At 38.0% G+C, this 24,291-nt stretch overlaps 2 protein-coding genes across 6 annotated transcripts; both read right to left on the bottom strand.

Moving 5' to 3' along the window:
• LOC116431321 (visual pigment-like receptor peropsin) lies at positions 1 to 20,110 on the bottom strand. 5 transcript variants are annotated; one of them, XM_076365836.1, is made up of 7 exons: positions 20,019 to 20,110; positions 19,576 to 19,759; positions 9,890 to 9,984; positions 6,421 to 6,531; positions 3,613 to 3,872; positions 2,818 to 2,933; positions 1 to 315 (listed from the first exon to the last, which is right to left on the bottom strand). In XM_076365836.1, the coding sequence occupies exons 2-7, from the start codon at positions 19,657 to 19,659 to the stop codon at positions 109 to 111; spliced, it is 873 nt and encodes a 290-aa protein (XP_076221951.1). In that variant the 5' UTR covers positions 19,660 to 19,759; positions 20,019 to 20,110; the 3' UTR covers positions 1 to 108. The 5 variants fall into 5 exon arrangements, 4 of the variants coding, with proteins under 4 accessions (XP_076221951.1, XP_076221949.1, XP_076221950.1 ...); XM_076365834.1 differs by having other exon boundaries at positions 19,893 to 20,052; XR_012998205.1 differs by having other exon boundaries at positions 176 to 315; positions 2,818 to 2,998; positions 19,893 to 20,052.
• A 2,678-nt stretch (positions 20,111 to 22,788) lies between these two features.
• On the bottom strand, positions 22,789 to 24,279 carry Prosalpha7 (proteasome alpha7 subunit). Its single transcript, XM_031986589.2, has 4 exons — positions 24,109 to 24,279; positions 23,935 to 24,017; positions 23,285 to 23,676; positions 22,789 to 23,213 (listed from the first exon to the last, which is right to left on the bottom strand). The coding sequence occupies exons 1-4, from the start codon at positions 24,127 to 24,129 to the stop codon at positions 22,945 to 22,947; spliced, it is 765 nt and encodes a 254-aa protein (XP_031842449.1). The 5' UTR covers positions 24,130 to 24,279; the 3' UTR covers positions 22,789 to 22,944.
• Positions 24,280 to 24,291: the final 12 nt, after the last annotated feature.

The following is a 24,291-nucleotide window of genomic DNA, read 5'->3' as shown; positions in this document are numbered from 1 at the left end:
TATACGCGTAATAGTGTTCGATGGTTTGGTTTTCGTTCGAACGTTCCCCAGGATCGGATGGACCGTTGGTTGGTTAGCCGGTATTCCCTGCGGGAATCTCGACAGTCCTCAGTTTCGCTGTTCTTGCCTGTTCAGAACGGTCAGTGCTGTGTTCTGGCTGTCGGGCAGCATGCTTCTCGGGCTTCGTATGTCGAATATCTTCTTCAAGGATCGTGGGAACTGGCTATTCAGGCCTGCGTAGATGATTGGATTGTAGCAAATGGAGGACTTGGCCAGCAGAGCCGGTAGCACAGCCATGGACGCTGACGGTTTTGCCTGCGGACCGGCACAATGAACACTTTCGACGATAATACGGTGTTTAGCGAAGACCTGTTCGTCTGATAAGATATTTATTACTATATTTCAGCCAAATATTATCTTCAGTTGCTTCTGCGATAATACAATAGTTGCAGAAATATCTATTGTTATGTTTTACCTAAGTAGTATCTCTTCTGGGCTGCGCTACTAGTTCTGGCAAGATTTGTTATTATTTATATTCTAGCTAGACATAGTATCCTTTGGTCTGTTTAAATAGTTTCAATCTCAATATCCTATTTTCTGTTGTATTCCCTTCTGTAAAGATTTCAGCATTGTTCCTATTGAACTTTTAAAAGCCTTTCGTATTGCAAGTTTATACTATTGATCTCGAATTTTGATTTAATCGTTCAAGAAGGCGGTTCGATTTATAACACCAACTTCGGAATAATTATCGTATTTTCTAGTTTACAGCGGTACCATTAACGTTACCTTAAATTATCGCTAGCAGTATTCAACGTAAAGGTACCATAGTTTATGACCGTAACTCCAGTACGATTATACTTCCTGCCTATTTTAGACCGACAGGATTAACGTTGTTTCCCATTCGGAGAAACTGCAACGAAGATTTCTCGTTACATTCGTAACAATGAAATCCTTCGTTAAGACCGTGATATATCGTTCGATTTGTACTGTCCCGGCGAAACACTGTTCCGCGGAGATAACGTAAATAGGAAAACTTATAACAATACTTTCACCGCGACGCGCGTGCTCAGTTAAAACTCTCCGCTGTCGTGCGAACGTGTACCGAGTCGTTTCAGTCCGCTTGTTTTTTGCGTTCGACACTGTTTCTTTCTGTCTGATTCAAATCCGCGCTTAGCGGCGCTCGCTTTCTCGAGACACGCCGCGAACGGTTTCGTTTTCGTGGAAACGCCTCGACGCGAGATACTAATCAAGACCGATGCGCTTATTATTTAATCATATGCTCCAGCCGTGATACCCGCGAAGATCCAACCGCGTGCTCGCCTAATCCATTCACTTCGCTTTCGTTTACCTTTCTAGAGATAATGCGTTCGGTACACACGTTCAGCGATCGCCGAGCGGAATAATGCATTTCAAAGCTGTTAACTGCGAGTGGGAGATTGATTAACCTTTACGTTAACAACCGATTACTCGGCTATCCATTTTTCCATTTTCTTCGACGCAATTTGTTACGTTCTCGAGACAATTCTGATAAATTTTGGGAGCCGGGCTTTGCATTCTCATTCTTTGAAATGTTTACGTCAATCCGTGCTTTGAAAATCAATTTATGCGGGAATACTTATAGATACTTATAGTTCAAAGAAACGCAAATGTTTTTGTCGATAGTGTAAGGGTTACATTGTTGGAGAAATTGAAACTTTGGCAGGAATTAATAATTGCGTAATTGAAAATTATGTTGACGAAATTGCGGAGTTCGATGTAGGGAATTTCTGAGAGCATACTTGAGTGGCGTGTTAAAATATCCAATATAGTTTTCATTGATCGTTATTAATCTATGAGTATTTGATGATTTTCTATATACTTGAGGAAATACGCGGTGAATGGAAATCGATGATTGTTCCTTTATATGGAAGACTTATTTTGTAGAAATACTTTAAGTAATGACGCACGATGTGTTAGGAATATTAAGCATATTGCAGAGGTGAGTGCATACAGCTTTTTCGAAGTTATCAGTGGCATATCTCGGGTACCTCATTGCGATGGGGTGACCTCTACCGTGAGTTGTGTGTTGTTGTTTTATGTTTCTAATTAGATAAAATGCTCTCAAAGCCTCTGTGGTTGTGGGGGTGCGCGCATAGCACCAACAGAAACGCCACCGCCCTCTTTTTAAAGAAGAAGCAACTCTGCTGGTTTAAGTTTTCGTTCCTTTATCTATCATGTGTATATATTAAATAAACTTTGTGTCGAATATACAAAATATTATTAAAAATACACCAACATTTAAATCAGAACAGAACTTGGAATATCCAAAAAATTTGGGACGGTTTAGTAGAAATAAAATTAGGGTATCTAAAGAGAGTAAAATAATTCAGAAAATACTATTATAGAACATCTAAAAAATCCAAAGAATCCAAAAATTCCAAAAAACGATCCGTCAAATATTTCGGATATTCGATAGAAGTAAAATAATTCAGAAAAAATACAGTAGAATATCTAGAAAATTGAAAATGATATTCAGAAAATAAAATTATATAAGGTAATCCGACAAACTTAGAACGACACACAAAAGAAACCACGCCACGGAATTAATTGAAAAATATCGAGTAATTAAATGGAGCGTGAAATAGAATCCAATGAATAAATTGTCCTTATCTTAACCAGAATAGCTATCTGATGCCTATAACGGGAATATTTTTCCTACGCTCCTAGACCTTCAATGTTTCGGTACAGGAATGTATATTGCTCTCTTCTCTCGCGCCTCATTGCCTTTACAAGTTCAGTTATATCTCTTCCGCCAGCTACACTTATCCATGTACTTACATCGAAATACTGAGCGGCGAGAGCCAGAGCAGCGTAAGGTGACCAAGCGATCAGGAACGCCGTTATCATCAGCGCGACCATTTTCGTGATCTTCGTTTCTCGTCTTCCGCGTGCACCTGGATCACAAGATCAACGTTTGTCCCGGAACAACCGTGACATCGGGGCATCGCGTGTTCACGTGCTACAGGAACAGGGAGTGAAGACATAAAAAGGGTACCGAGATCACCGTGATGAAACCTCTTTGTAAGCGGAACAGGCGGTGCTTTGCGAGGAGCGGTTACTGGAACCGTCATGTTTTTATCGTTTTAACGTTCACGAAGAAATCACGGAAATCGCTATTCTATTCGGTGCGAGAAAATCTAATGACCAGTTTCTAATGTTCTTTCTCCTATCACAGGTCTTTCCGAACAAGAACCATTCCGACAACTTTCCTTGCTTCCAAGCGGAACTTTTGATCCGTTATTACATAAAGATTATTCCTTCGAAATTGCTCAGCTGTTAACGGATTCCCGGTAAAAACCGTTTCAATTGTAATCCATGTCGTACCGGTCAATACAGAATAAACAGAAAAATACGTTGTTGAATATTCTATATCTCGATTAGATTAGTATAAATTCAGATAATTAGATTAGGATAGAAATCAATTACACTCGACTGTGTTGAAAGTTTTAATTTGAGAAAAGACTGTATTTTAAATGCCCTGTCCAGAGAAACGACCGAGGAAAGGCGAATTCATTTAGGAACTCCGGACGAGGGGACACGAAATCGTATGGCAAGAAAGTGTAACCAGATTACCTGTTCTCTTCTTCACTTTCCTCAACGTTAATATAATCGCCAGGTAACTGCTGCTGATCACTATGACCGGAATGACCAGGCCGAAAGTGAATAGGAAGCCAATGTAACTCTCGCTTTTCGTGACCGGATCGTGGACTTCCCAGGAGACACTGCAGGACACGTTTCCTGCTTCCGGCCCGTAGCTTCCCCAGCCGACCAACGGCGGCAACGACAGGCAGAGCGCGTAAATCCAGACGAAGAAAGCCAGTATCATGGCTGTCCTATTGATGGCAGAGGCACACGAGTAAAATGACGAGATGGAGAACTCCATTCTTTCCTGGGACATAACTTTTTATTATCGTCATCGCGAACGAAGCGAAAAGAAACAGGAAAAGAAAAAGAGAACGAGGAAAACGCTATTGCTGAACCTAGAACAATTTAGTAACGTGTCAATTAGAATGTTAATTAAGTACGTGACATAATCTTGAATACTTCCAGCCTAATCTTTGGACGATCAGTAAGTAGAAAGGCAACGGTTCCATATTAATTACAGAGAATTAATCGCACCAGCAGCGTGCTACTCTGTCATTTACTCTGACAAATGACAGTTACCTCGATCTAAGTTGTTCCCTTTGCGGTCTCGACGCATTACTGAGAATTGCGGTTGTGAACTTCTGCGCCACGGTATATACCAGCACTTGTTACCGTACGAAGTTCATAAATGTTCATAATAAAGCTATAGAAATGTTATAAGTAAAACGAAAGTTTCTTAGCGAAACAGAACCCATTGTATCGAAATTTTCAATCGAAAGGAGAGACGGACAGTTCATCTTGAAGATGAAGTTGCGCGGAACAATACGAAGTTACGGGGGACGTAAGAAACTGTTAGGGAAGCTCTTGATCGTTAATGAAAGTTGAATGAGAATCTGTCTCTTTATTGCCGGCTTCTAATCCACGGTCGACGCCAGTCGAAGAAAAGAGGCTGCCGTTGTTAATCCAAAGTTAATTGCGAGCGTGATTCTCGGGAGAACTAAATCTTGAACGCGGCTGGATCCTCAAGGAGGACATTTGTAATTACCTTGGTCGAAAGCGCTGTGAACTACTGCTTCGGCTGGCTAAGTGATATATTAACCCTTTGAGGTCGAATCTCGCCGCTTTACCGACATCGAGCTTGCATACCTAGTATCCGGGACTGCTGACGAACAACTAATTGCTTTAATAACAAGATGCACTTCAATGGGCAAATTCAGCTTTCCACGGAGAATATTTTCCACGTTCTTCGAATATCGTTCGTTCTTCTATTTCTTTCAAATTCGCGCGATTAATGAATAATAAAACGAAACTTCCCGTGGCATCTGTATTTTATGAATACTTGAAATATCCGAAGCATCGAGGAAAACCAGTTGATTCTTTGTAAATACGATTTCGCAATTCTTTATGAATATTAACTATCTCCCCGCAGCGTATTCAAGATATTACCAATTACTCTCTGTCCCATTAAAGACGATATAAATTTCCCTGTCGCAAGAAAGAGCTAACGGTGTTAATTAGCCACCGTAAAACGTTTCCTTGACCCGTTGGAGAAGCAAGATGCCTTTTGCGGGCCCCGTGGACGCAGTCAAACTTTTCCTCTTTATATTGCTAATGGAATAGTATTAGCTGCGATTCTTGGACAAAATATCTTCTCAGTTATATTGCTCATATCCATTAAGATTCTCAACGATGTTTCGATCGAATGGATTTACAGAATCATCGAAGAATCTCATCATCCGTAGTGTTCCTTTTTATCGTCGAGTTTCATTATATCCGAACACCAGTACTTGTTCAGAATAATTTCCAATGAACAGTCAATCAGTATTTATTATTTAATAAAAGAAGAAAATTTGAAGATAACAAAGCATCGTCGATTTCTTTCGGTGTTAATTACTAGATGAAAAGGGAAATCGACCAAGTGTAAAAGAGATTGATCGTGAAAACTGTTTTCACGATGATTATGGTGAAATAGATTGAACGTTGACCGGTTACGACCCATTTCGTTCATGACTGGTTCACGCACGTGCGTCCAGCCACGACGCGACAACGCCTGGCTACTTTTTGGAGCGGAACCGGGCCGTCCGCCCGGCCTGTCCTACAATTCCAGTCAGCAAGGCGAGAGCCGCAGTTTCATGAACAGGCACCCGAATATCTTTCTCATGGATCGTAAAGAAAAGATCTACCAAAGCTGACAATGCCTACGAATATTTTGTAAAAATCGGCACATTATCCGTTAAAAACAATTATTATACAGATCAATAAATTTATCTTAAAAAACAGAACAAATTGACTATAATGAAAACATAGTTGAAGTGCATAATTTGTAAAAATAATCGACACATTATCGATTAAAAGCAATTATTATACAGACCAATAATTACGTCTTAGCACATTCGCTATTAGCGCCTATTTCGGCAACGGTTTCCTCAATTACAATATTTTATTCAATCCAGTAAATCTTCTAAACAAAATATTAAAAAAATGAAACTGAAACGAGTCACTGAGTTCCTAAATATAATGTAGTTTATAATTTCTAATGACAATATCTATAGGATTAATTTCATTTTCATTAGGTAAAATATAGGATTACGGCAGTCACAAATATGTGACGCTTATAGCGAACATGTTAAAAAACAAAACAAATTGGCTGTAGTGTGAATGACATTTAGTAAATGTCCCCTATCGTTTCGAACTTTTCATTTGGAACAATCTTTCGTATTTTCGTATTTTTACCGTATATCTCTTCCGAAAAGCGTCTCGAGAACCGAACAAAAGATGAAGTCGAACCTTATTTACCGTATGGACAGCGCTCTCATCGGTCTGGCGACCAGCAGCCACCTCTCCACCGCCATTACCGTCAAGTTTCCGATACTGGCGAATCCCAGAGTGGACATGAACCAAGCGTACCTTCAGGAAAATAGAAATCGAACGGATTATATTACGATACACAGTCTTTTGTTTTTTTTTCAGTTTCCTTTCCCTGCAGAGATAGCATTGTTCGTTCGTGAAACGCTGTTGGAACAAACGTACATTTCTTTCCATACGTATCTCAATATGTGTTACCCTTACTTCGACACATAAAATCGAAAGCTGCCGATAATTATACGAATAATTGAATTATTCGGATTAAAAGGTTTAGTCCTATAATTTCTTGTTATACTTTCACAGTTTAATGTCGTGACTCGAAAAATGAGATTTATATTGTATTTTAAAGACACAACGTTTGCAGATGTTTTCTATATTTACCTCAAAAAAAAAACAAAACAAATGTTTATTTGAATATTTTAATCTTATGAGACAAGAAGAAAGACATCTAACGTTACTCTCTTTAAACAAACAATACGTGCTGCACTTCTTATGTTCCATCTTCAATGGAAATAAACGTTTCCTTTGATATCAAGGATATCTAATTCGAGTTTTATCGGCGATTTCATGTCGAGCCTTTAAATGATTCCGGCGAAAGAAATATACCTGATTGCGTTACTTTAGACGATTTCCCAAGGAAAGTCACGCGTAAGATGAAAATCTGCTGACATTATGCAAAGTCTCCGGACTCTTATTGCTGTTGAAAGTTGTTCCATTCTGCCTCAATAGGATCGCATTCGGGATACAGTTAATTCTCGCGTTCCGACTCGATCACTCGAAGCTGGCGCGCCGGTGGTACGTAAAATTGAATGGAAAATTCTCGTGGGAAATCATGACGTCCCGGCTCGATAGAACGTGGTGGTAGCTAGGCTATTGGAATTAAGGTTTAACATGTGGTTACAAAGACAAAGAATGGAATAGAAGACTTTTGACCCGAGCACACGATCGATTTTGTCATCGGAATTTCTTACATTATCAATTATTTCGATTTTCTACGCATACCGCGATAAGAGGAGCTTTATTATAAGAACTGTCTTTCACGCACAGGAAAATTCTTTAACACACTGACATTAATCTTTGACACGTGTGACATTCTTCCTCCAAAGATTTTAGAATTTCAGATTACTCGAAGAAGAGAATATAAAGAATATGAAGAATCAGATATGGTTTTATAGATTGAAAGGATTTTTTGAGAATGTTTATAAAAGAAACAAGTGGCGTTTATCCTGTTAAATTGTATTATTTCTTATTATTTATTTTATTACATTAACTATTTGATTTCGAGTGTCTTCTTTGTCAAGCAAAAATACAAAGAAGTAATTATTGGTTTTTAAATGAGAATAACTTTTGAAGTGTTTTCACAGAAAAATATGGTTCTCTTGTTTTCAAATTATGTAGCAATGCGAGGTAACTGATTCTAGTTAACAATTCAAAGAATCAGTCTTTCTTCAGTAAACATAATACATCTCACAAGAAAATTGTTAGAAATAATCTCCTTTAACACTAGAACTGCCGAGCGTTTAATGTGATTGATATGTCACCCGTATAAAAATTGTAACAATAGATTATTTTCAGTTTCCTCGAACAATCCTTATAGTATTCAAGTGAAACTATTTATTTTCGAAATCATTTCGAGTACTCGATGCACTTAAAGTATCAATAATTGCGAAACAAGGAAACCGCATTCAATCATTTTGACTAGTACAGTAGTTTTAGTATTAAGGATCAATTTTCTATAAATGAACCATTTTTACTGTTAAGGCTGTTCAACGAGATTGAAATGGAATAACTGTGTAATCGTGATAAATGAAATCGCGAAGGTAACGGCATTGAATAAGAAATCGTTGCAAAGAATAATGAAATTCGGATGGGGCCGGAGTCCATCGTCAAGTCACAAGAACTGTTCGCACAAGCTCTAGATTAAAACTACCCCAACAATGGCATCGCTGTTTCCTCATCGGCAAACTTTGTTCGCGGAACGCTTGTGTATTCCGAGCATTTCTGATACATTTACAGAGCAAATAATTTGAGAGGAATTCTTTCCCTGAAGCTACATCCTGCAGGATTCTAAAGGACGGGATCGATGGACACTACGCAAACAGAAGAATCTTCTCGTGTCGATACGAGAAATAAACGAACTGTATCGAATTTTCGTTCACTGTTTTTCCTTGGTGCGCATTTTACATATCGTTTCTAGATTTGCACCATCATAATGATAAATTGCACGTTTATAAATAATTATTGAACTGTTTTCTACATCAAGTTTTATTCCAGTTTTAGTAGGTTTGTGCTTGTAGACCAGTCTAAGGTATTAAGTATATAGTTACCAGTTACCCTAGTATACAAGTTACCAGTATAAGCTAAATCAAATCTACGTGCTGATCTCTTGCAGTTCGACCAATTAGATCAATTGTCCACGCCTTAGTCTTCCAAATTTGAACAGTTCATCTCGCCGAAATGCCGACATCCGTTCGCAAAGGGTTAATTCATTGATTTATTCATTTATTAATTGATTGATGCATTTATTTTCTAATTTATTGATATTCAAATGAAGATATTAATCTGTAAATTGAATGTTTTTGTTGGTAAATTGTATCAAAGCTGAATAGTATCGATGCTAAAACCAAAGAATGGAGAAAGAAGGAGAAACAAGTGAGTGAATATCCGGAGCGTAGTTGAGTTTTAATCCGCGTTCACGGTATCGGCGGCGAACTGCGAAATTCGAACAATTAGTGTGTGACAACCCGGGACCTCTGCTAGAAAATAACCGAGGAATTTTTGCCATCGGAGGCGCGGCTCGTAGCTGCGCGGCGTTTAAATGAAAATTCACCGTTGGTTGGTCATCGCGGCTCCCTTCGTTTATTAAACGACTCGTGATCCCGCTAATTGAAACGTATTGTAAAATAGAATAATTCTGTTATAACAACGCATTCTTCTTGAAACAATGTTCCTGAAATATTTTTCCGAATCATTCAATTACTAAACGGGGGATGAATATTCGACGTTAAACAAAGAAACAGAATAAAGGATTTCGAGCACGGTATAAATCGATTAACTGTAGAGCCCACAAATAAAATATCTTTTTGTTTGATATAAAAAGAGAATAAAATCAAAGAAAAATGGAAATGCCAACGTCGATGTTCAAGTATTTTGCCATACGACGTAAAATACGATGCGTAAAAGAAATAAAGTAAATTATTGCGTAGATATCAATTAAATATCAAATACTGAGGTATTTCTTTTGTGTTTGAGATAAAAAAAGAATGAAATCGAAGAAAAATGAGAATGCCAGCACCGATAATCAATTATTTTGCAGTGTGGCGTAAAATACATCGACAACAGAAGAGAGGTTTCTCAGATGAATCTCGTGTAACTGCAATTAATAAACAACAGGTTATACCATAGACACACTTTGTAGCCCCAGTACCATCCTCCAGTGATCGCGGAAACCATGGCGACCGGATTTCCGAGGGCAGCTACCAAAAAGTCGCCGACCTACAAAGAATACGAAAGAAAGAATTATTTCTAACCCAATTTCCTGAATTTATTACTGATATTAATATATTCCGAGACAGTATTCCATTGATTAAATATTCATTTTCAGCTCAATTTAAATTAACTTAAAAAAAGAAACATGAGTACTATGAATCATAACCAAAATAGAAATCTTTTCTTTTTTAGTAAATAAATGTAATTTTCTAATAAAAAAATTTGGGCATAATGGTTTTCCAAGATATGCTTATTAAAATGAATTTTATTCATATGTCATTTGTAAAAGTCAATATTAAATATAAATATAAATATAAATATAAATATAAATATAGATATAAATATAAATATAAATATAAATATAAATATAAATATAAATATAAATATAAATATAAACATAAATATAAACATAAATATATAACACTATAAGTCAACACGAGTTTACTTTTCTGAGCAGATTTATATGACCATAGTGCTCAAAAAGTTAAATGACCGCAGGAACAGTAAATAACAAAGAAGTCGTACCGTGGGTAGTTACCACGTACATTTAACTGTAAGACTAGATCCAAAAGAATGTTAAACACCGCGTCGTTGCACGGAAATAGAAATTCAGTGGTTTATTTTGTCCAAGCAGTAAAGTTTATTCTCGGCGACATTGCGCAAATAGTTACGAGGAAAAGGATCTTTCGCGTCATGGGAAATTTCAAATTAATATCTATAGGGAAAAGAGCAATCTTCCGAGTGTTCGTAGGACAAGCGATTCTCCCCGGGGCCGAGCGAGAAAAATGAATTCTTTGAGAAAGAGAAAGTTTCTTGTCGGTCGACTTGCTCTTCGATTTCCGATGCTTCGATGAACGTACCCCCCTTAAACCGGAAAACCGCGAAGTCGTAAAAGTTGCGGCCCTTCCACGGCGATGCACGATGTAACCCAGTACTTTGGAATAATGCGACGTTCTTACTGCGAAGCAATTCCACCGGCTATCCCTTCAATCATCTACTTATTTCAATTTTCCTCTCTGGACACGGTCGTGCGTGAAAAACGGAACGGTCATGGTTTCCAACTTCAATTAATCGGTTTTCAAATCTCATTGAAAATCCTCCGTTTCCCTTCGTTCATTTCACATCAAACCAATTCATGGATTATCCGATCAAACGGTTATTCAATTTTTCTCTTTCCTTCGATTTCTATTTTCAATAAGAAATATTTATCGTTTCACATCTTTACCTTTATTTCATAACTATAGTTCTTTGACTGGTTACGGAAGATACAGATATAATATATAAAGTGTCGATACATTTAGCGTTAATACCCAATTAATACTGGTTTCTCTAATATTTGTCTCCTTTAAATTCATCGATCTAATACCATTGCAATCCCTTCGCTCTCATGATCGTGGCATGAATTGTTTTAAATCATTTATAGTTCTCGTAACCTCTCAATTTTCAAATATCCACGATTTGATTACTTCGTTTATAATTTGACACCATTGTCGCGCGTGAATGTTAAACTGTTTGTGCCATTCGCGAAAGTCTCGTGTTGTTCTCGTTCTTTTCATTTTTAATAAAGAGATTTTATAAAGGATTTCTTACGTTTGTGTTTTTCTCTCTTATTTTCCTTTTTTTTTTAATAAAGGGGGTTGATACAAAAGATCTTCCATTCGCACAAATCCCTACCCCTTTTTCTCCGCTTACCCCCACTGCTTCGTTGCAAATCGCAACGAATTATATCATCCCGGTCGTTTATTAAAAGGTCAGGATACGCTCGACAGTGCCGCGTGAAACTCGTTTTGTTTCGAATTAAACGCGATAACCGATGACCGAATTTTTCCTGGCCGTCGGCTGAAACCAAGATGGCGGGTGGCGAAGGGTCGAGAGGGAAAACGGAACATTTCGAAACGTCTCGTTGCGATTTTTTAATTTTTTATCGTGCGCTGGGAGAGCAGGCTACCTTGTTTGTGCTTCCGTTGCTCGATCGAATCACTTTCAGGTAGTATTTTATTCATTCCAACAAATCTTCTGAAGAAAATACTGCAAAAATAAAACTGAAACGAGTCATTGAGCTCCTAATTATAATGCTGTAGCTTGTAACTTCAAATAACAATATCTATATACGATTAATTTCATTCTCTTTATGTAAAAGTATTCGATTATGGCTGTCGCAAACATGCGACGCTCGTAGCGAACGTGTTAACTCTTTCTCCTATAATATCGAGTCGAATGTTATTTATTTTTCATATAAATGAAATATTCTTTGTTTATTATAAATCTTTAACCTTTAGAGTAAACGTAGACACAGAATAAGCATCAAATTCTTTGCTTCTTCTGCTAGATTATTAACACCAGATTTACGAAACGAATCAGTTTGACTCATATTGAGTTTGGTAAACATTATTTGGTAAATGTTTGGGTCGATTTTGATTGATACAGTTACGTAAATATGTATCCTAACTGTCTACTTTTAAATCTCCAATTTATAAGATCTAAATGAACGAATATTCATTTTTCTAAGAACGATAGAACAAAGCGCAGTTGTGAAAGAAATGAAAACATCGTGGCGTCGTTAGACCATCGCCAGAATAAACAACGCGGTAAAATTTCCTTTCTGCTGCTGGCTTCCGGTTCTCACCCCATTGCGACCTATTCAAAATATCTACCCGTTCCGTCTTCCTATTACAAATTCATTTACCGACGGGTGTTTTATATTTTATTCTGCGTTTATATTTTATGCACTGCACTAGGACATTTTTATTTCGTAATTACGATTGTTGTTGGTTTCACGAAATATCACGATCAGAGGGAAACGAATTCTTTCGTCAAATAATTGTGGAGAACAAAGGTAAAACGAATGAAATAATTATAATTTATTCTTCTGCTGAGAAATCTGTTAGCAGCGAAATAATTCTGGTCTATTAACGATCCATTCAGTCAAATTCAATTGAAATTAAATATACTCTGTCCGATTCGGAATAAATTGCACCGTTCCGTTTTATATCATCACTGAACTGCGGATTTCCATGTATTCGTGAGAAATGTGAAAATCCAATGGCGCATGGAACGCATACGATACGAAAAAATGATCGACACTGAAACTACCACAACCGTCAAAATGGCTGGTTCTCATACTTCGCGATTATTGATAATTAAGAGTGTCAAATATCCGAAATGATTTGAAAAATACTCTCACTTGAATACTATAACGAATGTACGAAGAAACCTGGAGAAATCTCTTACAATATTTATAAGAATTAAGAACATTAATCACATTAAACGCTCGGTAGTTCTAGTACTAAAATATCCAAAGTGCGATGATTTTATATTGATCAAGACGAAAGATTTTCTATAGTAATTCTGTTGTTCGAGTGATCCTCTTAAATATTTGAAATTACACGAAGATCCGCAGTGCAATCGTTACAAAATGAAAAGATCGCGTAACATACGTTAATCTTTCATACATCCAAGTTGTCAGTGTTGAACTTTGAAACGTTTGGTTAGCGGATTACGTTTAGGAACAGCCGGAAGGGTTTAAGAGGGCAAGAGAGAATTGTTTCATCGCGAAGTGATTTCACGGGGAATGTATTCAGGCGGTGAAGTGAGCTCGCGTTACAATCTCGTCGGATCCTGTGGGGTGAAAGGGCGCGTAAACGCCAAGTAGCGGAATAATGGCGGCGTTGGTAACTTCCGAGCCTCCATTAAAATCGAGTTCCGTTTGAAGACGATTTATTAACCTGATTTCGACGACTACGCAAACGGATCAGAACAGCTCGGAACAAGTATCGACAAATCGCTTTAGGGCGGATGCGCTTTTCCATCGCAAACGAATCACTTCTTGTTTTACGGCCGTGGCCCGCTTTAACCGTGTGTCTCGTTCCTTTTCAACAAATTCGAGAGTTCCCATAAAAAACACTGCAAGTGCCAAACGTGGAAAATTGTAATATACAATTGTAGTGTTTACTATTATTATAGATGTTGAAAAGGTGGATCTTCAGTAAACAGAGAATTAGAAATAAATATATGATGTATTTAATGAGATAAGGAAACAATACGGACAACACGTAAAAATACAATTTAATGTCACGAAGGCCAACACACACGACTCTCTATCCGCTATCACGCACAAAATGTTCCTCTCCGCTGTCTCTCACAAAAAATGTTCTCCACGCATGCATTCCCACTTGCTTTTAACACACACCCCCATTCGCTCTGTCTTTCTCACCCTTGCACCCTTCTCTCTCGCATCTTTCGTCCATAGTTAAAACTCACGCAGTCACGTACACGCTTTTCTCATGGTCCAGTCGCTCAGTTCCAGACACTCTTCCTCGTATTCTTTCAGCCACTCGAAATTTTCTAAACGCAGTCACACTATTTTCCAAACATCCCGGCGCCGGTCCGTCGCAATACGACCTGGTCGCCCTTACGCACGCACAACAAACCATTCATCTTACAATACTTTAACCTACACTAAATATTCTAGATACTATACAATTTAAATGGGATTTTCTTTGTTTAATGTAGTCATTGATAATTGCAGTCGTCTATGATACCGATAATATTGAAAGACATCGTTATGATATAACGTTGAATATGATGCTAGGCAACATTTTTCCACTTCTTGAAAAATTTCACGTACAATCTTTCCTATAAATACTTTTCAATTCTTCGATCTTTGCAATATCAAACCCGTTTCCTTCGACGCCATTTTATGTTCTTTCAACGCTAGATTCATGGATATTTATTGTATACTCTAGAAATCTATACTATCTATACTATCAGAAGAAGTTGATTGAAATAGATCTTGGAAATTAGAGGTTCTAAAACAATGAATTTGGATACTCTTTGGGAATTATAAGATATTCCTATAACTGCATCAACCAAAATTAACACGAGCTTTCCTCAAATAATGTTCACAGAATACAATATCCGTCAAATTGACGTTCAATAGGTCTAGCGTAAAATGAACAACCATTATTCTCACCTTTCAACTTATCTTTCCATGTAAAATCGGGAATACTCTATACCATTGATCAAAGGGCTTAGGCACACGATCTCTTGGTCAAACATTAAAGTGCCATTTTACGTCTGACTAAAATACATGATTTGTATAACTATATAAAATCACGCTAAAAGTACCTATAAAATACGCGCATAGTATCATTGAAGTGAATTTCACTAAATATTCAGAACTCAAATTACAGTTGAGAAACTGTTCCGAAATTGGCTTGAACGGAGCAAGAATCCCGAGATCCGCGTAACGATCTCGTCAGGATCTTGGTCATCTTTGCGGAAAGCTCTCGAGGGGTCTCCTAATTCTGGTGGTAACGAAGAGAAAAAGGAGCAAACAAGGAAACGGAAACTACAAAGTTTTTAACGTCAAGTTTCCGAAGAATTTCGAGATCAATGAGAGCGAGCAGCGGAAGGAAGGGAAGTTCTCTGAGAGAACTCATTAATGTTAATGCGCTTCTGGGGCTTAATGCTGTAATACTTCTGAGTATCGGGGATCGCAACATTTAGAGCGGGACATTCTTTGGTAACAAGGACGCACTATTCTCAGAAAATCGCGTCTTCGAACCAGACAGTGTTTCCCGCGCAAGCTGGAAAGGGTTGCATATGAAGAGGCTTATCATCCGTGCATTATGCGCAATGACACGAGCTAAACTACGCGAACACGGGACAAAGGCTGTAGGCTCTCTTGTGTCGTCGCGATAATGCTTCTTCAACTGGCATATATCTGGTAGACAGTTTTTGCAGAGATATTGACCACAATTAGTGGAAACGCTAAGTTTCATGTAAAAGTGGCAGAATCTGTAAGGGTTGATCGAAAATTAAAAAATAGAAGTTTAAATAAGTTTTCTTTTCATGTTCGAGTGTTTAGTAGGAAACTAAGGTTTCTATAGGGAATATTAACGAATGTTTGAATTTTATTTTGTAAATAGTATATAAATAACAGAATGAAATAATATAATTTAACTCTTAGGGGTCACCCTACTCGAAAGTTTAACAAATTTGCTGCGCGTAACTTTTCTTTTTGTTTATAACTATTTTATAGAGATCCAGTTTTCGTGCAGGAAATATTAACTAAATATTTTTATATTTCTTTTTCATCATCGGAAAGTACAAAATGGTAAAGTTACAAAGCCTGATTTTCTCTCCAGAAGTTACTGAAACGCGAAGAATAAGAAATTGCGAAAAAATGAACGAGAACAGATTATCTACAGAATAGCGTGCAATTTAAAAATTGTGGATATTTTATTTTTTTCGTTAAAAGCATTGATTGTAAATGTAAAAACGCATAATAAATAAGTAAATAAGGATAAAATTTAGCAAAGAATTGACACAGCTGTTAAACTCAGCCTGGAATACTTTTTGTTAAACGCAGCCAGGATTATTACGAGCTCCTTAATTCTTTGTGCGCCTCACACGAGACGAGACTATAATATTCCGAGAACGATTCAGTTAGAATTTGTAATTACTTCGAAAATTAGACACAACTTCAAAGCAATTTCCCCGTGACTGTATATACCCCATTCCTGCGTTGAACATGGAATATAGAATTTCTACCTCGTACATACTTTCGGAAGCAATAAGACGCGTTCAGCCAAGATTATTATTCCCAAATAGAATTGTAAAACTTTCAACTGCAGTGTCCAAAAGAGTTAAACGTGCAACAATAGATTGATACTTTTTCTCACACGTACACACATAAGCTTGACATGTTTTCCTTTTTTCTCACGTCTCTATTAGCTTAGGTTCACAGGGTAGAAAGTTCTCAAAAACTCGTGCCTCTGTTTGCCGACGGATGACGAAAATTCTCGCGATTCCTACGGTCGTTAAGTATCCAAATATTTCGAAGACAGGCAAATATCAGTCAGAAGCATGAAACCAGAATTCCCAATTCACGACGGAGAAAATGTTTCTATCGCGGTATAGCGAAATTCCATGATTTAATAATCCCGTTATCGCGTTCCCTTTTCACAGAGAATCCTCTTTGACGAGTACCACGAATAATTAATTCCCTTCTTGTTAATAATTCTCGCAAATGCATTACAAAATTCGTAATATCGGCTCGTAAAATACGTTTCCATTTTATTTCACTGCGTGATATACGCGTTTCCATTTCATTTCAACGCATCAGCGAGTTTCGCGAGGAACGGGAACGAATATCGGATCGGGAACAGCTGAGAACATCGAGATAAAGTTTCTATCGAGGTTGCTCGAGTCGGTTAGATCGTTGGACTTTAACTTCGTGGATTTATTCGTACGAGGGCTTTGCTGAATGCCACGACTATGAAGGCAAGATTACAAGTTTGATACCCTAAAGGACCGCTGCGGTTAAAGCAACCATCGATCCAGGAAGCGTTTCCCATAACATTACTTCCAAATTATATTGTCTATGAATTTCGTAAAAATTGTCGCAACGTTAAAACGAATGGAAATTTTATGGACAGCTTATTAACTATTCACATCGAGAACTTATGGTTCCGAGTCACGCAACAAATCGCTGATTGTAAAATGAACAGAACCAAACTCCATAAAGAGCGAACCCGAAGGAGCTCGGGGTAATTGCTGTTTTACGAACGTTGCAACGGAAGTGCTGATTAGCAGATCGTGAATTCTCCGCGAATCATCGACATTGGAATAGAGGAATTGGGTCTAATTAGAAATAATTGCGAGTACACTTTGATGGCTGGTAGTTTTAGAATGGTTAATACGTTGATTGTTACGACGGTCATCGACGATATTCATCTGAATTACTTGAAAACAACTTGGAAACTGATAAAACTGTTTACTAACGTGAGCAACTATGCAATACTGTAACGGAAGGATTTTAATACCAAATAATTAATAGTCGTTCATGTTTACCGCGTAATTAGAAATAATTGCGAGTACACTTTGACGTCTAGTAACTTTTAGATGATTTGTACGTTAATTACCGTACGGCTATGGCCGTCGAGGGTATAACTCCGAATTATTTGAAAACAATTCGAGAACCGATCAAAATGTCTAATAACGTGAGTAAGTACATGATAGTATAATGGAAAAAATCGTGAAACCAAATAATTAATAATCGTTCCTATTTATGAACGCGTTAAGAGAATAGAATGGAAGGATCGAGTGAGCTTTGACGATTCGATGTGTATATTCTGTTTTGGGGGAAAATACTTTTTTCGGGCGTGTGCTAATGAATCTTTCACGGTGGAGTCAACCGGTAACGTGACACGTTGGAGGCTGTCAAAGGCAGAGAGTAAAGACTCGCCAGTGATTACCGTTCGCGGGCTTCACTACTGCTCTTGTGTAAACATTCTGATTAGGCCGCTAATGTTTCCGCCGTTAGTCTGTCGAAAGGATTCAAAGGCAGAGCCCTAACGAATAATTGACAAAATGAATTCATCAAATTTGGACTTGAAGAGTTTCCTTATACACTACAACTAACAGAGTCAACGTGGCTTGACTTTCGTGTACTTATCGTAAGAATTGAACGATTAATTTGTCAAACTGAACTCAACAGAATAAAAAGTAGAATAACTTGCAAAAATTCGAAAAATGGAGTTGGTCACTTCGCTACAGTTAAACTTCAACAATTCCCCAGATCAATTAGGAGCAACATTTCATAAATCATATGACATGAAAAAATTTGATCATATCCTTTGTAATGAATTTCATTGACGCATCATAAACGAGAAGGAGATGCTGTCTGTTATGTCTATTGGTTACATACGAAAGCAATACTTCAATTTACGTGCCACCTAAATGGAAAGCAAAGCAAAATCAGCTTGGCGTTTAACATGTGTTAATAGGAAATTTTGAAAACACTCAGAAATTAGGAGTCAGTCACTTTCCCTCGATCAAGTTTCAACAGTTTCCCAGATCAATTTACTCGCGACCACGTTGACAAGGACCACGTTGACGATACAGTCAACGCGTCTCAATTTCCATGTATTCAACGTAAAAATAGAGCCACTTCAAAATAAATTCAACAAAATCAAAAGTGAAACAACTTGATCAAATTACTCATGTAAAGAACCATTTAACACGTCGAATGCCGCACGATTTTACGTAGCAAAATATACAAACTGAAAAAAATATATAATATCAAATTACTTCATCGAATCGTTTCATTCCCATTGCACGTTTACCTCGTCGAATAATAGCGCATTAGGTGGGATTATTTATAGTATAAGAATGTTTGCAAATAATGACCGTTTAACCCTTTGCCCTATGATTCATTTTTCACTTGTGATAGACACAGTAACTTTGTTAGTAATAATTTATTCGAAAAAGAGGAAAATTTTATGTGTATTCTGTATCTACGTTTGCTCTACAATATAATAATTAATAACGGAAGAATAATATTTGATTTGAATTCAAACGAATCGAGTAATGTCTATGTTTGTTAAATTCTATTTAAAATGTTCACCACGAGTCTCACACGTTATTGTAACGTAAGGGGTTAATCGACTGAATTATAGTAATTCAGTTTGATCGGGTGTCACCGGAGATCCCCATACATTCAACGTGTTAAGTAGCTATATATCACTCAAGAAAAACTTCGAAAAATAGAGTCAGTCACTTTCTTCGATCAAGCTTCAACAATTTACTCACGACGAGGTTGACGAGGACCACGTTGACGGGTGTCCAGAGGTTCTGCGCGTCCTTGACAATCACCGCGGCGACCATGAGGTTCATAGTGAACCCGAAGAACCCAATGAATCCGAGGGCGACCGCGGCGCCGATGTAGACCGTCGGATGCACATAATCCTCGTGGATATCGTCCGGCACCGCGGTGCTACGATTCAAGGACATTTCGTCGATGGGAAGCGATCAAAATTGTTTCTACGGGGCGCGCGGCAAGCACGCACTTTCGGTATCACAACACGGGGCCGTCACGTGGCTCGCGTGCCACCGATGACACTACCGACCTATTCCTCCTCCCTTTCTTTCGCTTTCGCCCCCGGAACGCGTTCTCCCTTCTTAACATCGACACGAGAAGCAGGCCGCATGCATCAATCAAAACCGGCGTGTGTGACGCTACAAAGTCTACCTACCCTTATATAAAGCGCGGATCAAACTACCCTCTCTCCGCCGGCCGCACGCAGCCTTTACCACTCGACACGGGCCGGATAGAACCAACCCCCCGTCGCCCGACGCGAAAAACCGGCATGCGCGAGATCGGGATGCTACGACTCACCCCCCCCCCCCCGCCGCTTCCGTCGCGTGTATTCTCCGTTAAACCCCCGTTTCTTCGGATATCCGGGACTCGTCGCCACTGACGGATGATTCAATTAAGAGGCGTAAATGAAAGCTCGCAGCCGTGGGCGCGAAATGTTATTAACCCTTTGCAGTCCTGCGCCGAGACCGATTCGACGTTCGATTTTAGTTCCGATAGGTTTCACCGATGTTCGAACCGTGCGTTCGAAATATGATGACGGTGGTTATGGAACGTTTTATTGGTTAAGTGTAGAGGCTTGGGTATGTAAAATTAACTTTTAGGACGAGGATTTTTCGGAGGAGTCAGCAGTATTTCTCTGACTTGTACATCAAACTCCTAAATACAAAAGACAAAGATTTAGACTTTTAAAAGTATTTAAACCTATCAATCTGTTGATTGAATAGTTATACGCTGATGACTTTGTATCTTGGATATAAAAATTAAATATTTTTAAAATGCCGACATTCGTCCTTGAACGGTTAACAATGGATGTTTCTGTTTTGTTAGGAAATACGTTTATCTGAGGTCTGGCATATCTTGTGTTATATGCTGCGCAGGTAGGTAGGATAACAATTGTTATTATTACTTTACTAATTATAATTAGGAAATATATATGCAGCGATGGGTTCGTGTATTATGATATACTACTAGACTTTAATTTTATTATTGCAGCCCCACGAATTCTCGGTGAAATTTTCTTACTTTTCATCGCGTATCAGTGAACAACAAGTGAACTTAAAACTTACTTGAACGATGCAGCGGGGGTAACTAAGTGTTAGTCAATGTAACCGCAAACTTCCCTTGAAGGCTTAGGCTAATTAGTGTCCTCCAGTTCAGCGCCATATTTTATTTAAATAAGAGAGGATCATCCTTCGACAGCAATTAAAAGATTAACACAAAAATATAACAAACATGTTCCTAATACCATCAATCCTTAACACTATTTCTACCGAAGGTATTAAAAGACACTTTTCGAAATTTTAACTTACAGCTATGATCCAAGTTCAGTAGTATATTCTGAATTGATTTTTTGACTTTTCCAATAACGATTATAAAATTAAATATAGGAAATATCTAAAATTCAATTCAGGGAAAATTATTCACCGCAAAAAGTAATTTCAAGTAAAATTTCAAGAGATGTCTTTTGACACCTTCGGTAGAAAGTGTCAATTATCTCCCAACAAACACAGTACAAAAAAGCTCGAACCTCTCAACGAACAAGTCACCTCTATTCGATATTTAGAAAATGTAGAAATGTATTATTAATTAATAAGATCTGAGATAAGCTTGTTCAACACGCGACCCAAGACGGTTGTGAATGCAGCCTAACAAAAAATCATAAGCTTACAAACTGTATGAGATTACAACTGGAGACCTATTAACAATACTGCAAATACAAGTTAAACATGCTATTAACCCTTTGCACTCGGGAGGTGCGCTCTCAATTACCACTTGATTCGACACAGTAAAACTACAAAATCTGATATCGATACTTGTGATTTCCTTTCGAGTTAGTTTCAAAGAATATCGTCTTCGCCTTGTCGAAAAATGTTAAATATTTCTAGTGCGAAACTTCTGAGTGCAAAGGGTTAATTTATGTAACGCCCACAACAGTCCATCTTGTTCCAATGAGACCCAGGGGAGCTAAAATGTTGGACACTCCCGATCAAAAAGAACTAATAGTGGCTTTGTATAAAAGTTTATACTGCATGGAAAGTGGATCACTGCGACGGCAGCAGCATCATAAGGAAATATTCAACGGTGAAGTTAAATATAACGACGGTGTGCGCACAAAAGGTAAGGATCCCGGGTGCTGGTCGTTTCGATTGGGAAAGTTTGCTGATAAAATTCGTCCGAAGTACGTTACCCGGCCAGAAGTCGGTAACAAGGATAATTGCATTCCCCTTTTCTACAAGAAAAATATCTGCCCGCTGGCGGTGTTGTGGAATTGTCAAACTCTAGTTATTGGCTTCGAACTTGTCGAGGAACTATGATTTACGATCACGGTGTAGAGGAGTTCGCAATCTTTTGGCTCCTGATCACGTTGCCATGACCTTCTGAAGCAAAAAGCTCAAATAAAATCAAATTAATGAAATAAACTGTGCTTTTCACTATGTGCGTTTTCGAACGATGTGTATGTATATTATCGACGCGACAGCTAAAACGGATGAACGAAATAGAATGAAAAAAAAAATAAGTCCTTGTTTTCAGGTTCGACTTGGAGAGATTAAAGATGAAACGTTTTGAGCAGGGTGGTTTTTTTGCCACTGGACCGATCGATTTTCAGGCGTTCCGCTGTTTGTCGAATCAAAAGTATCGTTAGTCGAAGGAAATCTTTTTAATAACACAAAGGGATCATGCCCATTATTCGTGGATTATTACCGAGCATGGTTTTCAGCAGTTACGCGCGTTTAATAAATGTCGACGAGGATGCAACGCGAGACAAGAGTCCGGATTTTTATTCGCGGATCAAAAGCGTTATGCCACTGCGATTGTTATGAAAGTCGTTTGAGTGGCATTTATGTAACATCATCCCCGTTTCGTTACTCTAACGAGAAAATCGTTAGGTCGTACTGGACAAGTGCTTAGAAAAAGAGACGCACATATTTATTTCTTGTTTTTTTTTTTTAAAACGATAGGCAGCAGTTTTTATTGGACTCATTTATGACAGAAAATTTTCCACATCGATGGGTTTTTTTTCACATAATTAAATTATATATAACTTACAAATTACAAAATGTGTATTGAAAACTATTGTCGATTTACATGTCTTCCGTGTCGCTGTCTGAGTCTTCCGCCATCGCCTGTTTCGCTTTAGCCTCCGTTTCCGCTTTTATATCTTGCGGCACGCGCTCGTGCCTTCCGTTCGTATGTTTACCTACCCAGCTCATTTCGAGTTCGAACTGTTTGTCTTTCAATTCATCGTGAACGAGATAAATAATGCGCGCCGCTTCTTTCACCAAATCGTTGCAGTTCATGTCGGCGAGTTTCAGCTTCTCGATTTCAGTCTTTGCGGACTGTTTTGCCTTTCCTGTTCAAAGTAAATGAATACTGTAAAACAACTGTTTTGTTCATTAACGAAGCTAAATTTAGTATACATACCAATGGCACAACCATAGTATCCATAAGATACACCAGATGGATCGATCATGTACATTTGTGGCTGGTCATTTTCATAGGCACCAAGAATAACTGAACAGCCGTATGGCCTGACTGCTGAGTACAGAGTGTACGCGTGCATGTACATGGACACTCTTTCATTTAGGTATTTTAAGGGGATACCAACTCCATACTGAGCTTTATAGCTAGATGCTTCTGATCTGGCGGTCTCTGCAATCTGTCCAGCATCAGAGATTAAACCGGAGGCTGCCATACCAACATGCTGGTCGATGTTGAATATTCTTTTGTTTGCACCAGGCTCGAATAGCTTAGAAGTAATAATCTTCTCGACAGCAAATACTACACCATCCTTTCCACGTAAACCTATCACTGTCCTACATGTACAATGAGAGAACTTTAATTACTACATACTATTAACCAAGTGGCAAAGGGTAAAATTTGAAAGTGAGTATGTAAATAAATTTTACTGAGATAAAGATAATGAAATGAAGATTGTAACAGAGTTTAATTCTACGTATTGATGAGTCAAATACACTGAATAGATAACAATGACAGACAACTTGTGGATAGGTTATGTGACAATATTATAACACAATACTGCGGAAAAATGTGAAACAAAATAAATTTCATACCCTCCATTCTCAACAGCTTTCTGTGCGTATTCCACTTGAAACACACGTCCGTCCGGTGAAAACTGAGAGGCGGACAAGTCATACTGAAATCACCATAGAGGTTAGTTTTCATTCAAATTTTCTATTAACGGTTTCTGAACGACATATTTTTAAATTAATACAGTGCATATTTACCCCTGTTCCTACAGAACTCATTCTTCATTCAATTGTAACTACGAATACTGTAGTGTTTTTCAGCGGAAAAAATTGTTTATACGCGTACACGGCGTGAATAGGCGAAAATCAAAACTTGATCGTCAGCACCGCTTGGTTACGTTCAGGTTAGGCTCGGAGACAATCTCAACAGTGACATCTAAC

This window comes from Nomia melanderi, chromosome 3 (assembly GCF_051020985.1).
Source record: "Nomia melanderi isolate GNS246 chromosome 3, iyNomMela1, whole genome shotgun sequence".
Taxonomy (NCBI): Eukaryota; Metazoa; Arthropoda; class Insecta; order Hymenoptera; family Halictidae; genus Nomia; species Nomia melanderi.
Note: the sequence above shows the minus strand (reverse complement) of the source record. Positions and strands in the feature narration are given on the sequence as shown.

What these genes read in the sequence shown, in the direction of transcription:
- Prosalpha7 (XM_031986589.2), bottom strand. Translation starts at nt 24,129, where the DNA reads ATGAGTTCTGTAGGAACAGGG. An exon ending in TGAGTTCTGTAGGAACAGGG is followed by an intron (nt 24,018 to 24,108) that starts GTAAATATGCAC and finishes TGGTGATTTCAG; the next exon opens with TATGACTTGTCCGCCTCTCA. An exon ending in ATACTATGGTTGTGCCATTG is followed by an intron (nt 23,214 to 23,284) that starts GTATGTATACTA and finishes TACTTTGAACAG; the next exon opens with GAAAGGCAAAACAGTCCGCA.
- LOC116431321 (XM_076365834.1), bottom strand. Translation starts at nt 19,951, where the DNA reads ATGTTAAGAAGGGAGAACGCGTTCCGGGGGCGAAAGCGAAAGAAAGGG. An exon ending in ATGAGAGCGCTGTCCATACG is followed by an intron (nt 3,873 to 6,420) that starts GTAAATAAGGTT and finishes TGCCATCAATAG; the next exon opens with GACAGCCATGATACTGGCTT. An exon ending in TCGCCGCTCAGTATTTCGAT is followed by an intron (nt 316 to 2,817) that starts GTAAGTACATGG and finishes GCCGGTCCGCAG; the next exon opens with GCAAAACCGTCAGCGTCCAT.